A 15323-nucleotide genomic window follows, 5' to 3' on the forward strand; every position below is an offset into this window, starting at 1 on the left:
AAGGGATATAATATCCACTATTATTATTATTATTATTATCATCATAACACAAGTAAAACAAATTGAAATAGAAAATCATTATTATGTACGTTTTGTTCACCAATATTTATGTTACATTTCTATAGCTGCTGTCATCGAAACAGACGTTGAGCCACTATTACGGTTTGTAGAGGAACTCGGCGGATGGCCCATTATCAGTGAAACATTCGACAAAGATGCGTGGGTTCTTGAAGAGGTCATGGCCCAAATCCGACAGCTGCACAACGTCAACTATATCTTTAAACAGAACACAATGAGAGACATCACGAAGTCCAGTCAGACTCTAATTTTCGTAAGTGAATAGTGTATCAAAAATATACAAAAGATACTATTATTGAGGCCATGCGGATCATTTGGTAGAGATTACGTTCATGAAGAAAATTTAAATTCAATATGATTTAATGGGATGTCAGTAAACTTGTAGTTCGATGCCCAGGGCCCCGTTGCATAAAACTTATCATTGATGGTAACTTTGCCAACAATGGCAACTACTATGGTAACAGGGCTCAACAGCCAATCAAAATCAAGGTTTCCATGGTAGTTACCATTGATGGCAAAGTTACCATCAATGGTAAGTTTTGTGCAATGGGGCCCAGGTGTCAAAATGAAACAAAATGAAAATTCATAAATGATTATCATAATGCTTACCAAATGTCTCCGTACCAACGATACTATAATCATGATGTACACGAAACCGAGTACACATATCCAAACTAGCAAGAATCAGTAGAATGTCTTTAGATTTGTAAATTCATAATGATATAAGTGTGGGGTACTTGTACACTCACAAGGTATTCCAAATCCGCTGGAAAGAATCATGACTGTCCACTCATTTACAAAGAAACTTTAATTAACATTGAAAGAAACTATGATATAAAAGTGATGTTGCATCTTGCTTTATGACAGCTAGACCAGCCTGAACTTGGAATGAAATCACGTGAATACTTTCTCAGAGATAAAAGCGACAAGGTAAGTTTGAAATATATCACCATGAAATTGCATTTCCTAAAATTAAATGACGTATTGAGACTATAATTATACTTTGTGTTCAGTTCAGTTCAGTTCTTTTTTTTTTATTGAAATGCCCAAAATAGCCCCCGAAAATCATAAAAGAGCCCCTGTAAATTTGCATAGAGTTCAATGCAAAACGAATTTTAGAATGTTATTTTCATGCAGGCAAGCTTGAAAAGTAGCCCCCCAAAAATAAATATTAATTTTTCCCCTGGCTATCGTTTCTACCTTGATAAGCTTTGTTCATCGATATTATAAGCTTTACTCTCGTTAGAAATTTAGTGAGTTCTATTACCATCGATAAGTGACAGAAGATCTTTTTGTCCATATTCATTGCCATAATCTTTCTCCATTTGATCAAATGTGTTTATGTGAAACAACTGAATCAAACATCTAATTCAATTTCTTTTCTCCTTGATGATACAGCTGGTGCAGGCTTACATCACGTATATGAACTCAATAGTGAAGGAACTAAGACCGGACCTGAACGACACCTACATTGCAGAAGAGATGAATGCTGCATATGATTTCGAAAGGGAAATTGCTAATGTAAGCCATATAATGTAGTTTCAGAGAATCTTTTTTTTTTGTTAATATAAAGCATTATAGGTACAGAGGTCATTGAATTCGATAGATTGGCTGTGTGAAGTTAAGTTGTGTCGTTTAACAAACAGTGCCCTGATCAAGTCCAGTTGGGGGCACAGCCGAAATCACAGTTTTGCCATTTAGGGATCTCAGGAGTATCCATCTTTGTATCGACATATTATTCTACGAGCACCTCCTAAACCTATTTCTTAACGATATTATGATAAATACATTTTCTTATGTATTCACTTTATAAGAAGATAACTTACACCCCAAAAATCATTAAACAGTAACTCGGACATTGGCTCTAAAAGGCAATCAAAGGCGGTACCGATCTCAATATAAACCAAGAGGATGTTCCGAAAGTATCAAGCCCATTAGATTAGGCCCCTTGAACACACTTGGACCATCTAAGTCCTTAATCAAAAAATGAAATAGTCGACTTAACTATACCCGTCCAATTCAGCCCCCAGATCGACAGAAGAAGACCTTTAGTCAAGAGGATTACACCCTATCTAGCTCACACGATAAACTATTCCGATAAATTTCTAAGTTTGTTTATAAATCATTTTGTATCGTTTGTATCGATGTAATTTTTAATCGAGATGAAATAAATGCGAATTATACGAATGAATTACATTCGTTATCTGATTAAAGAAAAGTCACATATGAAAAAGAAAAAGTATAATTTGAAAATAAATCTAAATTGTTACTCTTTTTTTCTTTAGGCCTCACTAGCAAAAGCTGAAAGAAGAGACCTGTTGAAGATCTACAACAAGACGACATTACAGAACTTAGGTGCAATGGCCCCAGGGGTAAGCATATACGTATCATAGAGCGTATCCGGACACCTACCCCCAAGATAGCCACCCCGGATAACCACCCCCAGTCAACTACCTCCTAGGACAACTACCCCCTAGGACGATTACCCCACAGGACAACTGACCCCGGACAACTAACCCCTAGGACAACTGCTCCCTAGGACGACTACCTACCAGACAACTACCCCCGGACAACTAGCCCCTGGACAACTACCCCCTAGGAAAACTACTCCCGGACAAATACCCCCAGACAACAACCCCCTACGATAGTCTTTCCGGAGGAATTTGTCCTAGAGGATGGTTGTCTGCAGGTAGTTGTCCTAGGGGGTAGTTGTCCAGGGGCTAGTTGTCCGGGGTTAGTTGTCCAGGGGGTAGTTGTCCTAAGGGGTTGTTGTCTGGGGGTAGTTGTCCGGGGGTAGTTGCCCCGGGGGTAATCGTCCTCGAGGGTAGTTGGCCTAGGGGGTAGTTGTCCTTAGGGGTAGATGTCCTAGGGGTAGTTGACTGGGGGTGGTTTATCCGGGGGATGGATGTCCAGGGTTAGGCGTCCTAGAACAGCAGAATGAAAATGGCAGACGATGGATATTTCTTGATTTAGTCCGACTTAGTTATTTATTTCAATTAATGGATTTGTTTATATCCAAAACTCCTAGTCACTGCTCAACTCTTCTGCTGTACACATCAACATCCTTTGTTGCTATGTCTGGCAAGTATCGGACAATTTTTAGAAGTGCGACATTAGTAATCCATAACATGAGTAAAGAGCCGGATTTAGGTCTTTTCAATTCTAAAATTACAAATAGATTAGTCAATAAAAAAAAAGATAATACTCGGAAAAACAAAAAATGGTGGCAGCGGTGGGATTCGAACCCACGCCATCGAAATGACTGGTGCCTTAAACCAGCGCCTTAGACCGCTCGGCCACGCTACCTCTACTTATAAAAATTGTTTTGAAAGCTGCACACAATCATTTACAACTCCTTCACACCTGCATCATATGCCAATCAGAAATGTTCGAAAGAAACAAAATTGCGGGGTGTTCTGTTTATTTACGTTCAATTTTGTAGGACATGACAATATTTTTTCGTATTGCAAGCTGATTTATTTACGTTCTGAATATTCTTGAAACCTTGGTGAAGACCGCTCTTGATGTTTATGATGGACCCCATCGCCCCCCCCCCCCCCCTGTCATGGAGAATACGTCATTCAAAAATGTTAATGACATTCCATCTCCAGGCATAACGGGGGCAATGAAAGCACTGATAACATATTTTTGTTGTTATTGGTTAATCTGTTCGTTTGTTTATTTATTTAAATATGGCATCCCTTCTTTTCAGATCAATTGGTTCCGTTATCTGAATCTGGTGTTCAACGATGATTCTCTCCTGGAAACAGACCTATTCAACACATTCGATCTACAGTATCTGATAAATATCGCAGATATTGTCACAAGAACTCCAAAGAGGTAATACAATGGACGAAATGACAACAAATATAATTAGCTATTAATTAGCTATTAGCTGTTTAATATCCATTCGGAAATTTGAATTGCAATGGTCTAAACAAAATATAACTAATGCATTTACACATATAAATAAACATCCGTGATTGCAAAATTTACTTTTGACAATGACAACGTAATATAATTCAAAGAGGAAGGACCAGTGGTAATAATGACAGGTCATCAAGCGCAAGAGAGTCCAAGAATATTTGCGGATAATACTGATGCCATGATGCCAGCACAAAACTCTCTTGATTCCCTTGGAACTCATTCGACGCACTCATTCAAATGTTTGTCTTTCTGATATTAGAATTGCACATTAAGAGCTACATGCAGAAGCAAAACTTCATTTAGCGTTCGGAATTATGTTTTTCATTGTTTAGAAAATATTGCTAGAATGATAATGACTTTGATATATTATAACGTTCATTGAAATTAATGATTTAGCCCAATTTCGTTGCTCTGTAAGATAGCAATTGAATAGAACGTCATTGTCATACAGTAGGCAATATATAAAATGGAGCTTGCAATAGCTCTAAAAGATTTATACGAACAACAGTACTAATTTGATGTGGTCTTTCCGGATCATATTTAAAAGCCCCGCTATATTTTCGGCGGTCTGCTTGAACACTATCGAACCCCACTCACCACCTTGGTCATTATAGTTTCTCGTCATTGAATTTATTTTTCAAAATAAAACATACCTTCTCTGAAAGATGGTATGAATACGTAGGTTGAGGTTGATGAATTGTATTAAGGAAGATGGTAGACATTGAGGGTAGACATTGATCTACATTTGCCACACTCAACCCAGGTGATATAAATGGGTACCTGGCAGGAATTAATTCCTTGAAATACTAGAGCGCTGTATAAACGGCAGCTAGTTCTAAAGCCGGGGTAATAATAAATGCGCCTCGGAATAGAATTATCTAGATAGACGGCACTATAGAAATGCCTATTGTTATTATTATTATTAAAATGATTTTGAGCTGGCTACAGACAGAATGTACTGGAGAGCTGTAACAAGGAGACCCGACCTCCCTCCTCCCCCTCTATTTCTTTCTCCTCTAGGGTGATGGCAAACTTCTTAATGTGGCGGGTCACCATGAAGAGCATGAGCTACCTCTGCCCAAGATTGCTGCACCATAGGCTGGAGTACCGCAAGGTTGTTGATGGCGAGAGGGCCGACGAGCCTCGCTGGAAGACCTGCGTACAGCGCTGTACAGTCCTCATGAGCAGCTCGGTGGGGGCCATGTTCATCCGGAAACACTTTGACGAACAGAGCAAGATTGAGGTAGCATACTTGGGTTGTAATGATACACATAATTATACACGAAATAATACTGTAGTTCCGACTTTATACTTCTTTCTCGATTCCTCTAAGTGGGTTCTTTTGACGAAAGAATATACCACTCGCCTTGAAACTATTCGAGAGAGCAACCACTTGTCTGTTCCGTCTTGAGTTCTTTTTACAAATGCTCTCAAAACGATAATTCCAAGTACACACGTCCGTCGACTCTAACTGAAACTGGTTGATGATACAAATGTGACATCTCTTTATTATTGTGGTAGTTGTTCTACTTTCTATCATTAATATTTTGTTTTATTTACATATCAACAGGCCAGGAAGATGGTACAACACATCCGGGAAGTACTGCTGGATATATTAGAAGGAACTGATTGGATGGATGACGACACTAAACAAGAAGCCATTGCCAAGGTTAGATCATTGAATGTGTAAAATTCAAGTTTTAATATTTCAATCAAAATCAATCATTTCATTTTATGTCTCGAATTTAATAAATATGCTGTCGAACATGGTGACTTTTAAACCATCGTTGCTTTGATACAACGTGCTTTATTTTAGCATCATGTCTTACACGTTTTATCCATTACGTTTATGATGCTCTAATGTTGTCACGGGTATGGGTAAAAACAATCTTGAAGCTAAACAAGTTCATGGAAGGTCTAATATATTGTTCTTTGTATAGACAAAAGACAAATTGATTCATGAAATCAGCAAAGAAATGTCTTTGAACCAGGATTTAAGTAAAAAGTGACACAAGAGAGAAAGATCAATATGTTATGTGTAATTATTATTTACTCGTAACCATTTTATTACGTTTTCAATTTCGCAGGCAACAGCAACATATGATCTGATTGGATACGATGAAAACCTAAAAAACAACGCATCTGTGGATAAAGAGTTCGAAGACGTAAGTAAATCTTGACATTGGTATGGTATACCCACTTTTAGGAGAACAAACCACATATCCAGTGATTATAGGAAGCACATAGCTGATTTCTACTTCGGCATGTTTCTACGGCACTATTGCTAGATGTCAAAAAAGAGATTTCGACAAAAAAGTATCATTCACATAATATTTTTTCATTGAATCCAAGTCGCATCAACACATATATTTATGGAATCGAAATGATGATCACTATGATTATGCAGTGATATCATACTAATATCAGTGATATAGAGTAGTGAAACTTCCCTCTGTTTAGTTAATCTACTTTTCTCTATGGATATCTGTACATTTCATGTTTGCCCTCCATCGCTTCTATCCTATGTTTACCACTATACCACTGTTTTGTAATTGTTAAATAATTTGTGTATATATTTTTTTATATTATCATGTTTTGTATGTATAGTATTATTATTATTATATTATTGTTATCAATATGCTATGCTTTCACTCATCGCTTTATATTATGATTGATATTCATTATGTATATCTTATTTTGAAGTATTATATGATATTCATTTGTACATGTATTCAAATATGTTATTCAGAGATTTATTTTCAATAAAATAGCTTGTCAGAGGGTCCAAAACATTGGGGAAAAAATTGTTCACCACTATAGTATGTCAGACCCATGAGTTGTTACCCCCCCCCTCTCTCCGCTTATGTGACGATTTTAATGATTAACGCATTTATCCCCCCCCCCCCCCCTCCTCCTTCGTTGATGATAGGTGAACATCACCAGGCACCATCACTTTCAAAACATCGTGGAACTGTGGAAAAGCATGGCCAAGTGGATGGTCACACAACGCAAAATCTACTTTGACGGTCGACAGTAAGTTTTCCCTAGACTTTTATTATTACTACTACTACTACTACTAATAATAATAGCCTAATAGTCCACTCCAAATTTTATTAAACCGAAACGGAAATTCTTTTTGCCCAATCGATCGTGAGCCCGGCAGCCACTGAGCAGCGCCAGATCGACGTTGCTCTATCCCTTATTGTTGAACGCCAAACAAGGTAGCAACAACTCCCATCTTTTAACGTCTTTTGGTATGACGCGGCCGGGGTTCGAACCCACGACCTCCCGGTTGTGAGGCGGACGCTCAGATCAGCTCAGATCTACGGAAACATTGATTGTGCTGTTCAGAATCGAACTCCCTTCTTTAACAAAATGGTGGCAGCGGTGGGATTCGAACCCACGCCATCGAAATGACTGGTGCCTTAAACCAGCGCCTTAGACCGCTCGGCCACGCTACCTCTACTTATATATAACATGTTTTGAAAGCTGCACACAATCATCTACAACCCCTTCACACCTGTATCATTTGCCAATCAGAAGTTTTCGAAAGAAACATTGATCATTGCTGAGTGTTCTGTTTATTTACTTTTAGTTTTCTCCTTAACATATTGTAGGACATGACAATATTTTTTGCATTGCAAGCTGATTTTATGTTTTAAAATATTCTTGAAACCTTGCTTCATTAAAAAATGTTAATGATATTCCATCTCCAGGCATAACGGGAGCAATGGAAGCACTTAGAATAGGTTTTCCTTCTATTTTGCTATGTAATAACGAAGTAAAACGTAGACAATTACCTTGAATCCTGACTGTCCGTGTCTTTATGATACAGTATTCAAATCCAAGCTTTCCCTAAATCGCTATAGCAAATTCTTTTAACAAATCAACCTAGGCAATTTCAATAGCCTTGTACATCACCTACACCTGTATTTAAATGTGCAAACATGACCATCAGGTATTACGTCATGCGAACATTATTCGTACAATACTTACAATAGGTTTTTGAAATCGCCCTGAAGATGATCTTTCGAAATAGTGGCAATCTCGTTCTAAGCCTTTAATACATATTCAAACAAATTTTCAAAGTGTATCGTTCCTTAAGGAAATTAATATACTCCGAATTTACATCAAATAAGTATTTTACGTTTCATCTCACCTTTGAATGATTGGAGGAATACAATTTGCCGTGAATTAAGTACATCTTTTTGTCTTTCTTTGTCTTTCTTTCACTACAGAGATTTGGATTCGCCAGTGAAAGTTAATGCATACTACCAGAATAACTACAATAGAATGTGTAAGTGTAAAATTTAGAATAATAATAATAATAACAATAATAATAATATTAAAGTGAACCGCTAACATTTTTGAAGGTTGATGAAAAAACTGCGTAATTTGTGTATAAAATGTATCTTGATTTAATTATTCCCACTACTGTACTAACCTTCTAACATTCAAACAATCCTGGACAAATTCTTAAACGACAAATTTGGAAATGTGTTTCTCTCTTCAAATTGATAGCAGTAATAAAATAATGATTTTAGATATTTTACTCTAGACTAAAAAAGAAGACGTCTGGTATATAAATATCAGTATAAAACTGTCTACTATACATTTTTAAAACAATTTGTCACTTATTATTTTAGATTTTCCGGCTGGAATTCTGCAACCTCCATTTTACTTCAGGCACAATTTGAAGTAAGTTAAAAAAAAACGTTAACCTCGTTCTTTCATTTCTTTCTATTCTCAATTAATCCTCTGAAATCTCCATGCCGAAAATAGTTTTGGTATTTCATGTTATATGAAGCTTACATAATCTCATTAAAATATGATATACTGTGTTTGGAGTAAGTAGATCAATCCAAGAGTAGTCTGTCTTCTTCAGACTCAAATGATGCAGTTCACCAAGTGAAGGGATTTCCCTTAAGTATTAATACTGTTTTCTTATGTATTGTTCATAATAACCGAGGATCTTCATAATAACCGAGTAAAATGATCCGTATGAGTAAATTACTTTAGCGTTAGCTAGGTTACACATTAGGAAAACTCCTTCTTTTACTAGGGATTTACACTTGGGTGGAGAGGTGAACTGTTGATTGATATTTGGCCGAAGTACGATATGATAATGCCGGGGTGCGAACCCACGACCTTTGCATCGTCATGCAGTCAAGTGTGTAAACAACTAGGATAAACTTCTACACACCTGGAAATACGTTAATAGAGTTTCTGGAAATCCTGATAGTAGTCAAATTTCCAAGTGAGCGAGCGAATAACTTTAGTGCCATATGAGGGTCGGTTTGAACGATTATGTCCAGCCTAGTCCCATGAAACTCTAAGAATATTTCAAATGATATGCTGAGGTTAAAGAGTACTAAAACAGCGTGAAACTGTCACGTTTATGATTAAACTAAAATGGGCATTGTTTTAAACGAATAAAATGTTGGCTCCCATCCTCGAACCGACTTGAAGAACGGTACATTCATGAACTGATTACATTATTTCGTACAAATCTTGTAAAAGTTATGAATAGAACTTTAAAAAGAAATGGGCAGAGCTATGTTACAGAACAATAAAGTTTACAGTTGTATATGGTGATTATATTTTTGTTCCAAACTTTCTTTCAGAGCTATGAACTACGGCGGTATTGGGATGGTAATCGGACATGAACTGACCCACGGCTTTGACAACAAAGGTAAACCATTATGTTTCATGTTGGTCATTTTCTTCACTTTTTTTCATTTTATGTCTTTCTGACTTCTTAATAAAACATCAAATGTTTTAAAAGGTCCGTTTATTTAAGTGCGAATTCACACTCGCCGTGCTCAAAGTTGGATCACTTGAAAACTCCATAAAATTGTCATGGGAATGAATATTAAAGCGACGATACGGACAATACATTTAATTTAATTACAAAAGAATATTCTGTGTTTTTTTTTTAGCTTCAGCGATATGCAAATGACTACATTTGATCAAATGCCGTTTATATTCACAGTCATATACATCTGAATTCATACTTTAAAAATTATAATTGATGATTGTGACGTAAATTAAAAATATTTTGTACTCGAAAAAATATTTTGTAGGGTTACACTTTGTTTTCATACATATTTATGTTAATTTTTACTTTTGTAGGTCGGTTGTTCGACAAGGATGGCACTCTACGTGCGTGGTTTTCCTCAGAATCGGTAGAGGCATTTAACGAGAAAAAGCAGTGTTTGATCGACCAATACTCCAACTTCAGCTCAGTGGTGGATGGCGTGAGGATACATGTAAGAAAGTTGAGCTCTTAAATGAAAACAATATTCCTCCGCCCGATACATGTAGTTCGACTAAGGAATGAAATCACCCCCGTAGATATATGAAATATGGATTGTCCGTACCTTCCTTTTTTTAATAGGCATGTAAGCCATGGAGAAAAAAACATTGTCACAAGCAAGAGATGCAGGTTGAAGATCACATAATTACATCGGGATATTGGTGTCAGAATGTAAATTTCCGTCTCATCAAACTTTACCCCTTAATTATTATGTTGATAAAAAATTGAAGAAAAAAAAAAGTTTGTTACTCCCACCTTTAAGAATATACTTAAATGAGAAAATAAGTCGGTACAAATCTTAGCAACGACTAATATATTTTGACTCGCATTTTGACTATTGCAATACAATTATTTGGAACAGGTGAATGAAATAATATATAACGAAGCACTTAGCAAAGATTTATGCATTAAATTTAGTTACATTACGAAAATGGCCTGTTGCATGACCAGTGCTCGTTCCTCGATTTTAATGGCGTATTTTTCGTTTTGCTTGCAGCTTGATGGCGCCTTGACACAGGGTGAAAACATCGCTGACAATGGAGGGCTAAAACAGTCCTTTGAGGTAAGACTTAAAAAGCCCCTCTAAAGTGTTGAGAGCTTTAAAATTTGCCAAACCTTTGATGGCAAAATTTCACTTAAATGATGTAAATAGAATGTCATTTAGGACACACTTGTGCAAAGATCCCCCCCTAAAAAAAAAATGAAAATGAAAACAAATATTGATAAAACAATACATAATTTGGTTTTTTCGTTGTATGCAGAGAACCTAAAGTTTGTATTCTTTCATTAATATTCGACTTCAAACACATTTGTTTTGAAAATCCTTGCAGAAATGATACCCTCTTTCACATTATGATACAATTTAAGTGAAATTTTGCCGGCAAACTTTTAGGGCTCCCAATACTTTAGAGGGCTCTAAAGCTATTTTTCCGTAATGCCAGAAATAATCGGAAAAGGGATGATTACGTTTACGGTGAAATTAATAATTGGATATTGTTTTAAACGTTTATAGACCAAGTAATATATATATATATATATATATATATACAATAATAGCGGGTTCCTGTATAGCACTCATGTCTGTCAAACTTGACATTCCTGGCGCTCCACAATTATTAGCATGACTGCCATAATGGCGCTCTAGCATTTCAAGGAAATACTTTCCTGCCAGTTCCCCATTAACATCACCTTGGTCGAGTGTGGCAAATGTAGATCAATGTCTTGCCAAAGAGCATTAGTGCCGCAGTGGGACTCGAACCGCGAACCATGGGATTCACAGTCCGAGGACCTATCCACTAGACATCTACACATATTTACCTCGTCCTCTCACTCGCGCTCTCTCTCTCTCTCTCTCTCTCTCTCTCTCTCCCTCTCTCTTTTATTCAATCCACAAATCACACAATGTTTCATGGCATCTGTAGTTCACGCGTGGCCGATATGTCGCAAAATATGATTTCAGAGCAAGCTTTAGAAAAAGGAACTAAGATAGAAAAGAAGGGAATTAACAATGCACAAAAATTATATTTAAAAAGAAGCTGCACAGTGGAAATGAATACAGCTCCAATTTCCTTTCAATAATTGCCGATTCTTTGTCAATGTCACTATCAGTATCAAAATGCAAGGTTAACGTTAAATTTATATGGTTCATTCAGGCTTACAGGAGATGGGTGAAAAGGCGAGGGGAAGAGGAACCTGAACTTCCTGGGCTTGGACTCTCCAACGATCAGCTCTTCTTTCTCAACTTTGGACAGATCTGGTGCAGCTTGTATCGACCAGAGGCACTCAAGGAAATCCTCGCTAACAGTGCACATCCGCCTCAATACTTTAGGTGATATTTTACCCCTTCCCTTTTTCAAAAAATAATAATAATGGTGTCGTGTTTTTGTTAAGAATATGCATATGAAAGCGTGAATAATTTAATATTTGTAAATCTCCCAAACTTGCATATTCCTTCTTCGTGAATATGTATGTGTTCACAGAATGATGGTTTTAAGATATAAAGAGTTGCTAATGATGATGACGACGATTGAGATGGTGGTGGTGATGATGAGGATAGTGGTGGAAAAATGTGATTACATTAATAACGTAGCCTGAAAGCTAAGATATTGTAAAAACTGTGAACTATAGAAAAAAAAGGAACTAAATTTGGGTTCCTGTCCTCTTTAATTTTGAAATTCCGTCATAAAGTTCATATTTACCCTCTTTTTCATTTGTGTTTAATATTTAAATGTATGATTACATACATTTAAAATTCCCTCATTTTCTCTGGACTCTTTTCTTTAACACTCCCTCTCTATCTCTTTGTTATCTTTTTCAGAGTACTAGGCGCTATCACAAACTCGCCGTCGTTCGCTAAAGCATACAAATGCCCCGCTGGATCACCCATGAACCCGGAGAAAAAATGTACAATGTGGTAATGACAGAGTGATCGACATAATATATTGACATAATATGGAGATATGAAGATCGGTTGAGGCTCCTATTGTACTGGTTAGTTTTATCTGAGCATCGTTGCACAAAACTTACCATTGATGGTAACTTTACCATCAATGGCAACTACCATGGTAAAATGGCTCAGTAGCCAATGAAAATCAAGTGTCCATGGTAGTTACCATTGTGGCAAATTTACCAGCAATGTTAAGTTTAAAGCTACGGACCCCAGGCAAAATTATAGTCCCGGTTCCATCCTCCAGATGCAATGTATCGAAGTCATGTTTTAGTTCATTACTGATTAAGTGGTTCATTTATATATAGATGGCGTCGGTCACACCAAAACATTATAATGAGCATCTATTACTAATGTATAGAGACAATGTGTTTGTATCATTATTAGTTATCGTTAGGGGAGAGGTGGGACCAGGACTAATACAGCACTGTGTGGCATGCCATACGTATCACTCGCCGGGATTATTTTTCAAAGAATATGTATGTTGTAAACGTAATCAAATTAAACAGCACTAACATATGTTACATATATGGACATAATTATGTATGAGTACGGTACCTAGTTTTTATCCTCGAAATTGTTAAAGAACAAGAAATGTGATCAACAGAGACATATGTCGTCACACTTGTTTGTGACGTGACGCATTTAGTGGACGAAGTTTTTAGTTATTGAATATTTATCAAATTAGTAATTTTTATAGTATAACATACTGTCCAAAAAATGTAGAAAAAGCTCATACATACCGCGAGCGGTTATTTCGACGTTTGCAGGACCAGGCTTGGCAGAGGATAATCCGACATATATAGGCCTATTATACACAGCCTGCATCCTCCCATTAGGACTGATGTAATGGCTGCGTATATACAGCCTATCTTTTAAAAAAACGATGCGGCGCCGGACGAGACACCGCTTTGTATGTATTATAGCTATGTACTTTTTACCATTCTAACATGAATGTGAAGGGATGTGCTAGTCCAGAGGACCTGTTTTCACATATTGTTTTATTCGAATAAGTTAAGAAAGTTTTATCGATTGCTTTAGTGTATTATGGCCATTACAAATTAGGTGTCATGGCCTGACGGGATGCACCAGACACTAGCTCAGGCATTGTGACCGTGATACTGGCCACATTGCGATGGATTATTAGCGCATAGGCTTGATTGACGCATGTAATGACGCATTCGGAATTACGCCTCATAATCTAAATACAGTACATGAGATATGGGTGGTTGTTAATACGTTTCTAAAGACATATATGATCGCAATTGTAAACTAAACAATTAAAACTCCACAATTAACAAGTTGACTTATTAACGTATCCACCCCATGTATTCAGAGACTTGATTCGAGCAGGAAATGCAACAGGAATTGTTCACTCCTACAAAAGTTACTATTCACCTTCGCTTTTATTTGTCATTATTTCTGCCCCCCCCCCCCGAGTTGACGCCCATACCAGGCCATTACCGCGCAACCTACATACATATACATGGCCATTTCAGGCAAAAGCATTTTTCAAACCTGGCATTGACAGATATTATATTTGTTTTCATTAAAAGTTAATACAATTTGAAACCCTCTTTCCGTAACACATGCCAAGTTACGTTTCAAGGCAGATATAAATATGTACAATTAAAATGTATATATGCAATATAAGATAATGTCTTTGTTGTACTGAAACTCGATATCATACACGTATACGTTTTCAGAGAAGAATGTGTTTGTCTATTAAATGCTGTTCTGTAAATAGCTATATAATAATATCAGTGAACTATATACATTATATACGCTGAAAACATTATTATTTCACCTGAATTTGGAATCAGATTCTACGTATTGTAGTAAGGATTGAAAATGTGTATATATATTACAGGAAGACGTACCAAGAATTCTAAGATGTTACTGCGTAAAAGTATGAAACACTCGTATAAAATTATGCACTGATATGCATGAATGATTAGAGTGTAAATGTATATCGAATATCGTCATAGATGTGTACATATATGGTTAGTATGTATTTGGTATAGCGTTCTTTGTATTACCAGTGACAATTTTGTACTTTGTCATATGCATTTGAATCATATATAAAACGCGTTGAATAGCATGATGTATTTTGCCAATGGCGTGTTGCGTTCGTAGCAGGGTGTATACCTTTAACTGTAGTTTTGCCAACTGAAATAAATTAATTCATTTAATACCAGAATAGAGATAATGGCTCAATTGATTATTTCGAGTTTTTGCGTTTTCATACATATTTATTTTCTAAATAAGAGAAAGAGATAGATAGAGAGAGAGAGAGAGAGAGAGAGAGAGGGGAGGAGAGGTATTAAGGAACTAGAAAGTGACGTATATAGGGTAGGTGGAATAATTGAGAGAAAAGGGAAGGAGGGAATGAAAGGAGAGGGAGGGACAAGTACTGAAAGGAAATGAAAAAATGAGAGAGACGGAAAGAGGGAGAGGGGAGGGAATATGAAGATATTATATACAGAGAGAAAGAGAGAGAAATAGAGATATATATATATATATATATATATAGAGAGAGAGAGAGAGAGAGAGAGA

General features: G+C 36.5%; 1 protein-coding gene and 2 non-coding genes across 3 annotated transcripts in view; 1 reads left to right on the forward strand and 2 right to left on the reverse strand.

The window, feature by feature from the left end:
* The window catches only part of LOC580325 (neprilysin-1), a 39097-nt gene extending 24128 nt beyond the window's left edge, over positions 1-14969 (forward strand). Inside the window, exons 5-20 of the mRNA XM_030986616.1 lie at positions 126-331; positions 946-1008; positions 1477-1599; positions 2364-2450; positions 3791-3918; positions 5026-5248; positions 5576-5674; positions 6093-6170; positions 6935-7038; positions 8244-8302; positions 8652-8703; positions 9630-9697; positions 10138-10274; positions 10818-10883; positions 11974-12149; positions 12639-14969. Of these exons, the coding sequence (XP_030842476.1) occupies positions 126-331; positions 946-1008; positions 1477-1599; positions 2364-2450; positions 3791-3918; positions 5026-5248; positions 5576-5674; positions 6093-6170; positions 6935-7038; positions 8244-8302; positions 8652-8703; positions 9630-9697; positions 10138-10274; positions 10818-10883; positions 11974-12149; positions 12639-12738 (1769 nt within the window). The 3' untranslated portion in view covers positions 12739-14969. The remainder of the gene's footprint in view (positions 1-125; positions 332-945; positions 1009-1476; positions 1600-2363; positions 2451-3790; positions 3919-5025; positions 5249-5575; positions 5675-6092; positions 6171-6934; positions 7039-8243; positions 8303-8651; positions 8704-9629; positions 9698-10137; positions 10275-10817; positions 10884-11973; positions 12150-12638) is intronic.
* On the reverse strand, positions 3303-3384 carry TRNAL-AAG. Its single transcript has one exon. It is a non-coding gene; the product is annotated as a tRNA-Leu (tRNA).
* On the reverse strand, positions 7385-7466 carry TRNAL-AAG. The gene has a single exon. It is a non-coding gene; the product is annotated as a tRNA-Leu (tRNA).
* Positions 14970-15323: the final 354 nt, after the last annotated feature.

Source organism: Strongylocentrotus purpuratus, unplaced genomic scaffold, assembly GCF_000002235.5.
Source record: "Strongylocentrotus purpuratus isolate Spur 01 unplaced genomic scaffold, Spur_5.0 spur5_scaffold_16, whole genome shotgun sequence".
NCBI lineage: Eukaryota > Metazoa > Echinodermata > Echinoidea > Camarodonta > Strongylocentrotidae > Strongylocentrotus > Strongylocentrotus purpuratus.